This window comes from Pygocentrus nattereri, chromosome 14, assembly GCF_015220715.1.
Source record: "Pygocentrus nattereri isolate fPygNat1 chromosome 14, fPygNat1.pri, whole genome shotgun sequence".
Taxonomy (NCBI): domain Eukaryota; kingdom Metazoa; phylum Chordata; class Actinopteri; order Characiformes; family Serrasalmidae; genus Pygocentrus; species Pygocentrus nattereri.
The window spans coordinates 6,905,244-6,915,569 of NC_051224.1; the positions used below are offsets into that span (position 1 = coordinate 6,905,244).

General features: G+C 40.5%; 1 protein-coding gene across 1 annotated transcript; it reads left to right on the forward strand.

The window, feature by feature from the left end:
- The first annotated feature begins 213 nt into the window (after positions 1–213).
- Positions 214–10,122, forward strand: si:ch211-139g16.8. Its single transcript, XM_017705852.2, has 6 exons — positions 214–406; positions 5,780–6,115; positions 8,006–8,103; positions 8,244–8,297; positions 9,549–9,659; positions 9,770–10,122. The coding sequence occupies exons 1-6, from the start codon at positions 355–357 to the stop codon at positions 9,839–9,841; spliced, it is 723 nt and encodes a 240-aa protein (XP_017561341.1). The 5' UTR covers positions 214–354; the 3' UTR covers positions 9,842–10,122.
- Positions 10,123–10,326: the final 204 nt, after the last annotated feature.

The window sequence follows — 10,326 nt, forward strand, 5'->3', positions numbered from 1 at the left end:
CACGTCAAATTCTGTGAGAATGAAAGATGATTAAAATCAGCTGTCCATGATATGAGCTCTTTAAGAGTAAACTCTTTAGCCATGGAATATTTTTACCTTCGTGAAATGACAAAAAAACTACTGCTGACTAGACTCACGCTATAAAATAAAGCCCATATATGACTCGCCTGAGTGTGTCACGGGTCACGATCTGGGGACGTAAAAGAAGGAAGAGCCATGAAGACTCAACCAGATCACTTCTCTCTTTTATCTCAAACGGTTTCTGTTCATCAGTCACTCTGAAAGACCATTGTTTCATCAGACTCCAAACACGGACAACGAGAGCTTTTACTTTGGAACAGAGCTGTTGTCGACATGGTCCTTCACCTTTTCTTTCAAATCACATTCATTCTCATCTTTACCTCAGGTAAGAAGCTAGTACTTTTCATTTGGTGTCCGTGAAGTGGCTGTTGGGTTTGAATAGAGGCTGTGATGGTACTGTCTAAGGCCTTGTGACCATAACTTGTTCACCTTATGTTCTAATCATGTTCTAAAGTGTTATAACTGTTTAAGTGATGTAAAACACAATGCAACATTCAGTAGAATGTACATGAGTGCATATCACATGCCTCCTTGTGGAGCGTGATGCATTTTGTAAAGTATACTCTGGATATACACTCACTGGCCACTTTAAGGTTGGACCCCCTTTTGCCTTCAGAACTGCCTTAATTTTCATCACATGCTTTCAACAAGGTGTTGGAAAAGTTCCTCAGAGATTCTGGTTGGTTATTTGAGTTACTGTTGCCTTTCTATCATCTGGAACCAGTCTGCCCATTCTCCTCTGACCTATCACATCAACAAGGCATTTTCATCCACACAACTGACCGCTCACTGGATATTTCCTCTTTTTCGCACCATTCTCTGTAAACCCTAGAGATGGTTGTGCGTGAAAATCCCAGTAGATCAGCAGTTTCTGAAATACTCAGACCAGCCCGTCTGGCACCAACAACCACACCACGTTCAGAGTCACTTAAATCCCCTTTCTTCCCCTTTCTGATGCTCGGTCTGCACTTCAGCAAGTTGTCTTAACCAACTCTACACGCCTAAATGCATTGAGTTGCGGCCGTGTGATTGGCTGATTAGCTATTTGTGTTGACAAGCAACTGAACAGGTGTACCTAATAGAGTGGCAGGTGAGTCTATAATGCTAGCAATGTACAACACTTTTCACTCAGTAAGATGCTTAGCATTTGACATGTGTCTGACTGACTGTTTATTTACTTGTAAACTTTGTTTACATGCAGTAAATGTAGCCAGTTACAGAAATGCAGTCCAAATAGAAAAACAATAGATTTTATACTGTCTCAATGTAAATCATGCAAAGTGTTGTACAAACAAAACAACAGCAATGCAAATATGAACAGATTAACTAATCAAACATACTCTTAACAAGACAAAAATAGAAAAATACTTTTTTAATATTTAGAGGAGTGTCATTGAAGTTCATTTTCAGACCCCTATACTATGGCTGTCCATCACTCAATTAGACACCTTTCCTCAATGAAACCCAAAGGAACATCAGCACCATTTAAAACAATAAAATAGCTTATTATTCAGCTTTTCTTGAGTTGATTTAGGATATTAAAGTTCACCCAACTCATAAGTTAAGTCAAAAGTTCTCATAACTCCTTTGTTTAGTTCTACATCCCAGTTAGGTAGTTTGATAATCTGCTTATTTTCCAAACCAGCCATTAGGGGTGTACTTTGTGTACTTCTGGTGCCGGTCCCAAGCCCGGATAAATGGTGAGGGTTGCGTCAGGAAGGGCATCCGGCGTAAAAATGTGCCAAAACTATCATGCGGATCACAAATATGATTGCCATACCGGATCGGTCGAGGCCCGGGTTAACAACGACTACCTCTGGTGCTGTTGACCAGCAGGGTGCCGGTGGAAATTGGACTACTGTAGGTCAAAGACCATCAAAGAGGAGAGGAGGAAGGTGGGTTAGAGGGCAGCGAGAGAGAAGGAAAGGCAGGAGTGTGGAGGTTAGAGTAGGGACTCTGAACATAGGAACAATGACGAGTAAAGGCAGAGAGCTTTCAGACATGATGGAGAGAAGGACGGTAGATATTCTGTGTGAGGAGGTCTGGAGACCAGATGGAAAGGAAGCAAGGCCAGGAACATTGGAGGTGGATTCAAACTGTTCTATCATGGTGTAGAGAGGAAGAGAAATGGAGTAGGGATAATCCTAAAGGAACAGCTTGTGAAAAGTGAAGAGTGTCAGACAGGATCATGAGCCTGAAGTTGGAGGTTGATGGTGTAGTTTTGAATGTGGTCAGTTCATATGCACCAAAGGTTGGTTGTCAGTTAGAGGAGAAAGAGAAATTTTGGAGTAAGATGGATGAAATGGCAGATGGTGTCCCTAGAGAGGAGAGATTAGTGATTGGTGCAGACTTCAATGGACATGTTGGTGAAGGGAACAGAGGGGATGAAGAGGTGCTGGGTATGTATGGTGTGAAAGACAGAAATGCAGAAGGTCAGATGGTTGTAGATTTTGCAAAGAGAATGGAAATGGCTGTGGTGAACACGTATTTTCAGAAGAGGGAAGAACACAGGGTGACATACAAGAGTGGAGGGAGGTGCACACAGGTGGATTATAGCCTTAGCACGAGATGCCACCTAAAGGAGATTGGAGAATGTAAAGTGGTACCAGGGGAAAGTGTAGCAAGGCAGCATAGGGTGGTTGTCTGTGGAATGAGATTAGAAACAAAGAAGAGGAAGAGAGTGAAGACAGAGCCAAAGATTAGATGGTGGAAGCTGAAGGAGGAGAATGGTTGCAGGCAGTTCAGGGAAAAATTGCAACAGGCCCTTGGGGGCAGTGAGGAGCTACCTGAGGACTGGGAAACTACAGCTAAGGTGGTGAGAGAAACTGGCAAGAATGTGTTGGGTGTTTCGTCTGGTCAGAGGAAAGAAGACAAGGAAAGTTGGTGGTGGAATGAGGAAGTCCAGGAGAGTATTCAGAAGAAGAAGGCAGCTAAGAAAAAGTGGGATAACCAGAGAGATGAAGGAAGTAGGCAGGAGTACTGTGAAGCTAGTCGCATAGCAAAAAGAATGGTGGCAAAGGCAAAGGCTCAGGCCTATGATGAGCTGTATGAGAGGCTGGACAGTAAATAAGGAGTAAAGGAATTGTATCGTTTGGCTAAACAGAGAGATAGAGCTGGAAAGGATGTACAGCAGGTTAGGCTGATAAAGGATAGAGAGGGAAATGTACTAGTGAGTGAACAGAGTGTGTTGAGTAGATGGAAGGAGCACTTTGAAGAACTAATGAATGAGGAAAACGAGAGAGAGAGGAGGACAACGGGGGGAGAGATAGTGGATCAGGAAGTGCAGAGAATTAGTAAGGTGGAAGTGAGGGCAGCTTTAAAAAGGATGAAGAATGGAAAGGCAGTTGGTCCAGATGACATACCTGTGGAGGTATGGAGATGTTTAGGAGAGAAGGCAGTGGACTTTTTAACCAGGTTGTTTAACAAAATCCTGGAGAGTGAGAGGATGCCTGATGAGTGGAGAAGCAGTGTACTGGTCCCCATTTTTAAGAACAAGGGTGATGTGCAGAGCTGCAGTAATTACAGAGGTATAAAGTTGATTAGCCACACCATGAAGGTATGGGAAAGACTTGTTGAAGCAAGGCTAAGGCGAGAGGTTCAGATCAGTGAGCAGCAGTTTGGTTTCATGCCCAGAAAGAGTACCACAGATGCAATTTTTGCATTAAGAGTGTTGGTAGAGAAGTACAGAGAAGGTCAGAAGGAGTTACATTGTGTCTTTGTGGATCTAGAGAAGGCATATGATAGGGTGCCAAGAGAGGAACTGTAGTACTGTATGAGGAAGTTCAGGTGTAGCTGAAAAGTATGTTGGGGTGGTGCAGGACATGTATGAGGATAGTGAGACAGTGGTGAGGTGTGCAGTTGGAGTGACAAATGGTTTCAAGGTGAAGGTAGGGCTACATCAGGGATCAGCTTTGAGCCCTGAAAGGGTTAACTCTGCTCCAACTCTGCTCTAAGCAGACTTTGCAGCAAGCATAGCTACTGTCCTTGGCAGTTTTGCACAAACAACTTGCTCCTCTTATCGGGACAACATTCTGTCCAGAACCATTTGTTCTCTTTCGTAGGTAAGATTATCGTACACAGAGCAGAAGCCCCCCTCCTTTGGGCAGTTCCGGTGGTCCGTGAGTGTCAGCTTAGCATTTCATGACTGTTAGACAACTTATTTGGGTCCACCCTGTTTGCTTGTACGCAACAGGGCAGGACGTGTTTGTATAAAAGAAGGAGTGCCCTTCTTTCTTTGTGCAGAAGACTTAATAAACTCTTTGATTGATTAAGAGAGTCGTTCTGTCTTCCTGCACCGAGCGCTCCCGCTGCAACTGAGGCTTTCCACAGGACAGGTGATCCACTCTCTGGTTCCTCTTCATGAACGGACCAAAAACGGCCGGTCCTTTCAAGCCCCTTCTTGTTTGCAATGGTGATGGACAGGTTGACAGATGAGGTCAGGCAGGAGGCTCCATGGACCATGATGTTTGCAGATGACATTGTAATCTGTGGTGAGAGTAGAGAGCAGGTGGAAGAGAATCTGGAGAGGTGGAGGTTTGCACTGGAGAGGAGAGGAATGAAGGTCAGTAGACCGGAATACATGTGTGTGAATGAGAGGGAGGCAGGTGGAAAGGTGAAGATGTAAGGAGTAGAGGTCGTAAAGGTGGATGACTTCAAATATCTTGGGTCAACCATCCAGAGCAATGGACAGTGTAGAAAAGAGCAAATCAGAGGGACAGTGAAGGTGGAGCAGTTTGGAGATAAAGCCAGAGAGGCCAGGTTGAGATGGTTTGGACATGTGTTGAGGAGGAATAGTGGATATATTGGGCAAAGAATGTTGGAGATGGAGCTGCCGGGTAGAAGGAGAAGAGGTAGACCTCAGAGAAGGTTTATGGATGTAGTGAAGCTGGACATGGAGATGGTTGGTGTAAAAGTAGAGGAGGCAGTGGATAGGGCAAGATGGAGGCAGATAATCCGCTGTGGCGACCCCTAAAGGGAGCAGCCAAAAGAAGAAGAAGAAGAAGAAGAAGAAGATTTAGGCCTCGTTTCACACACAATCCCACCATCACTGGCTCCTAGTTACTAAAATTGACTCAGATTTCTGTTATATTACTATTAATATTGTTAACTGTTGCAGTTTATCTATTAATATTTTTGTTGTTTGGTGTTTTTTTTAATCTCTGATTAGGATACCATAGCAACAGTTTAGCAACACCTAGGCGTCCACCTTGGATCACTCAGCAAAAGCTAGAAACACCTTAGCAACCACCTAGAATAACAGAGCAAGGTCTTAGCAACCATCTAACAAACACCAGGCAACGGTCCAAGCTGGAATACTACAGAAATGTCATAGGAACGCCTTAGCAACCACCTAAATTACTGTATAAACATAATTAAGTTATCAACAAACCCTGCTCAAACAAAACAAAGTGTGGCGTTTCCAATAGTTATGGCATATTTTATGCTTCTTGTTTTATGTTTCCAATAAGTTAAGCTAGTAAATATATAGAAATTATGCACTAAAAGTAGTAAAAAACTGTAGGGAATGTGCTTATATTCACTCAGAAAATCAATTTAATTGATCGAGACCGTTCAAATGTTTACAAATGACTGTATTCTGTTTACAGGGCACCACTAGACACTCAGCATCCACTATATTCTGTTAATTTTACTGGAACTAAATGAGGAATGTGGCATTTTATGTATCTTCTCATTGTAGCACTCTCAGTGACTGGGTGTCAACTTGACGTCAGGCAACCACAAGAGCTGCTCACTGGGAGAAAAAAAGAGTCAGTATTTGTCCAGTGCCATACCAACACGTCTGCCTGTTCAAGCAGCACACCAGAAGTTCTTTGGTATGTGTTTACAAGAGACTCCCACCATCAGCTGGACGCAAAGAGTCAGCCATTGAAGTACCAACTGGACAGCCAAGGCCTTCAAATCAAATCCCTCACAACCAGCGATGGTGGGGTTTATTACTGCGCTGTGATCTTGCCTGGTCAGGTCAAGAATGGAACGCAGACTTTTGGAAGTGGCACCACGGTAACTGTGATAGGTAGGAATTGGCTGAAGCGCCAGTTTAACCTTATATTAACAATGATAGCTGGTATCAACATTAATAAACTGCTTTTTGGTCATTATAATTATAACCCTCATACCTTATAGTAGTGATACTGTGAAAGACTGCAATGTGCAATTGAGGCTTTAACCTGTCATTGACCGTTTTATTTTGTGCTTTGAGCATCCTGACCAATCTCAGATGGCCTTTGGGTGTTTGGATGAATCAAGGCATTCACACAACCCAAAAAATGTCATTTATTTTGCTCAAAAAAGTTGTAGGCCAGGGGAATGAAAGGGGAATTTAATAGATTTTTATTTAACAGACTTTCAAAGGGGAATTGAATCGATTTTTTCTGAATTTCTGCATGATTATGGTTGTGACGTAAACAAGGCCATTCACAGTGGACTGATGTGAAATTCTCTGTTATAAATAAAAAGGGTTGTCTACAGTGCTAATGAGAACCAGAAGATATATAAAGTAAATATAATGGCTATATTTCTGTCGTAGATGTCACAACCTTTGGTTCCTATCACCATCACCGTAAAAAGTCACTAAGTCACTCTCTATGGCTTTGTTTACATCTCATCAATGGAATTGTACAGAAATGTATAAATACTGGTGAAATTTCCTTTCAACCATGTCACATCAAGGGTTCACTAATGTGTTTAAATATTCTGTCCGCAGGGGTGGATTTAGTGATTGTGAGACTCTAGGGAAAAAACAGCAAACAAAGCCAATCACAGTGGGTTAATGTGTAATTCTCTGTTTATTTAGTGTTTGTGGGGCTTTAGGAAAAACACAGCAATGGAGCCCCCTGGATGCACATTTTAAATGAGTTCTAGGATCTACACTGCAAAAATGACATCTTGACATGTGAAATGATCAGATATCTAGTTATCATATACATATATTTCTCATTTTGAGATGTTGTAAAAAATATTGTAAAATCATGTAAATTATTTCTAGACATTTTTGTAGTAAGTAAAATGATCTCATTATACTTGTTAGATATTTAGATGTTTTATTATGTGCTTTGAGCATCCTGACCAATCTCAGATGGGCTGTGGGTGCTTGGATAAATGAAGGCATTCACACAACCCAACAAATGTCATTTATTTTGGTCAAAATAGCAAGGGAGCCACCTGGATGCACATTTTGAAATTAGTTGGGGCTTTTTAATCTAATATATACAGTGTTCTGCCACTTTAGTGAAATAATTAGGTACAAAGTAGAGCAGAAAGATGACATTTTCCTGGAAATAATGTAATGAGTAATGTAATCAGTAATGGAATGCCATTACATTTCAGAGTAATAACTAGTAACTTATAATGCATTACTTTTTTAATTATACCCAAACTGGAGTTAACTGTACTTAAATTAATGGCCTGCTGAGCCTGTGCAGCTCTCTGATCTAACTGAAATGAAGTAAGCTTTGGGGGTCTTTTTTGACACTTTTTGCTTTCCCCCTCTTTTTTGCATTTCTGTGCTGTACTTGCATAACTTTATCTGATTTTCCCTTTCTTAGCTCCTGAGAAATCGCACGAAATGATCTCTTTCTATCATGTAGATAATGTTATAAATAAAGCGTTATTGCCTTGTTTGTTTGTGTCGTCATGTTACAACATAGGATAGTCCATTTTAACCATGACTAGGGGTTGGGAATGCATTGAATTTGCTGAAAATAATTGCTACAATTGCACATTTATACTGTTTTTTAGGAATAGGTTATTATTAACATAAGTACAGTGTATTGTCACGGCTTATGGGGGCCTTAGGCAGCTGCTTCCCTTTGCATAGTGCAAAAACTACCCCCGTTTGTCCATATTGTTTGACTCTTACAGCTGGATCTTCTCTAAATATCTTTCAACTTTGCTTTGTATTCAGAGGATGTCTACCGCACAAGCCTAGCTGTGCTGTTAGTGTTGCTGGTCTTACTGACCCTCTACAGCCTCACAATCCTGACCATCATCATCTGTACAAAGGTATGGTCTGTGAATGAATGCATGACCTCTTTTGCAAAGTTGCTGATCTTTGCCGAAATAAAACAAAAAGTCATCAGGTTACAATGTCATCTGTATCGCTTTCAACCTGACCTGAAATGTACTCATTTTAATTAAACTAGACCGGACAACGCACATTATCTTTAAAAGGACGGACCAAGAGAAGTGACAGAAAGGTACTGCTTTTTATTTACTATTGTTATTCATCTTTTTTGTACTTGTACATACCAGAAGACTTTTAGGTCCTTACAGTTAGAATTTAGTTTGTATTGAGGAATTTAGTTAAGCTTATTTTAGTATTTGTTAATCCATTATGTTCTCTTTCCCTCTAGCATATAATGACTTTACATCACTAGCATGAATGTTATGATTTCAACAAAGCTCAGCTAAAGCACTTGTGGTTTGAAACCCAAGAGAATTATATTTCAAAACTATCTGAATCGTAAACACACTAAATCTACCTAACACTAACGTTAAAATACACACACATAAAGTGCAGCTGGTTAACATTTTCCCAAACCTCTCCTCATGAAAGCCCAGCGTTGTTTGTCGATTGATTAAGTGTGCTGCTGATGGAGTTTGATAAATCTAAGCTACATATGGGGCCTTTGTGAAAAAAACCTGGAACCAAACCTGTGTCCAAAAATTTCAGTTACTTTTTTAAAATGCTAAATTTTTGTTCTGGTTCTACAGCATTAATATTTGTTTACCTCTGTTCTACAACCCAGTTTCCAGAATAGTTGAAACACTGTGCAAAATGTAAATCAATAGTGAAACTGATAAATGTTACTGTTGGAACATGGGCAACAGAAGACTGGTAAATTTGTGTAATGCTTAAAAAACACCCGGCGGAACATCTGGCAACTAATCATGTTAATTGGCAACAGGTCAGTAGCATGAATGGGCATAAAAAGAGCATCCCAGAGAGGCTGAGTAGTAAAGAGTGGTAGGTGTAGTGTAGTGGGTTAACACCTCTGCCTTCTACTCTGGTGACTGGGGTTCAATCCCTGCCTGGGTAACACCCCTACACTATACCAATAAAAGTCCTTGGGCTAGACTCCTAACACTACCTATGTTAAAAAATGATCAAATTGTAAGTCGCTCTGCCAAATGCCATAAATGTATGATTAGGAGGTTTTCACAATACTGCATGGGAAAATAATGCAAGAACAATTCAAGAATTTCTCCAGGAAAAAACTTGGGTATTTCATCAACTGTGATACAAAATATCGTTAAAATATTCAGCGTCAAATCTCTGCATGTAAAGGACGAGACCAAAAACCAGTATCCCCCATATGTTGAATTCGGCAGATATGTTCCAATCCGCAGACGTATTAACGTAGTTGAAAGGCACCAGTCTCAACTTTTGCCTACGACTTTAAGTAATCTTAAGAGCTCAATCTCCTGTTTCCTGTTGCTCTTCTTAGAGTGGCTCGTCCACACGAGTCCATTTCGGAGCTGTGGTGCAAGAGCTTTACAGCAAGAGGAACTTGCGCAATAACAAGAAGAACTCTGCCGACGTCTCGCAGGAAAACAAGGTTCTCTTGCTGTTTGTATTTCTTTAGATATTGATGAAAGGTCAGTATGTGAACATGAACATGGCAGGACTGCTGATTTTTAACATCTCTGTGAAACAACTCTCTTCCAGTGTGAAAATCCATGGACCAGTGCCAATAAAGAAGACATATACCAAAATCTGGACGAGACTGATAAATGTTGATGCTCCTGCTGTGTGTTAAACATGTGGAACAAGCAACAAGAAGGATGAGAAATGGAAAAAATGGAGAGTGACCTGAAGAGAATACAGTATTATACGGTACATACATTGCTCTGGGTAGACATTGCTCCATAGGGCCAGCTTCCTCTTCTACAAGTCCTGATTGTAATCATAATAAGACAAACTGTGAAGTATGTCAGACTAAAATACGAAAGTATATGTGTGTATCTATCTATCTATCTATCTATCTATCTCTCTCTCTCTCTCTCTCTCTCTCTCTCTCTCTCTCTATATATATATATATATATATATATATATATATATATATATATATATATATATATATATATAGTTTTCTTGTTTTATGAGCCATAATTGTAATATCTTATATAATAAAAGCTTGAAGACAGATTATTTTGTATTTGCATGTCATTATCAAGCGAACGTAAAGGCACATATGAAGAAAAGACTATATTTATGTTTTTTTT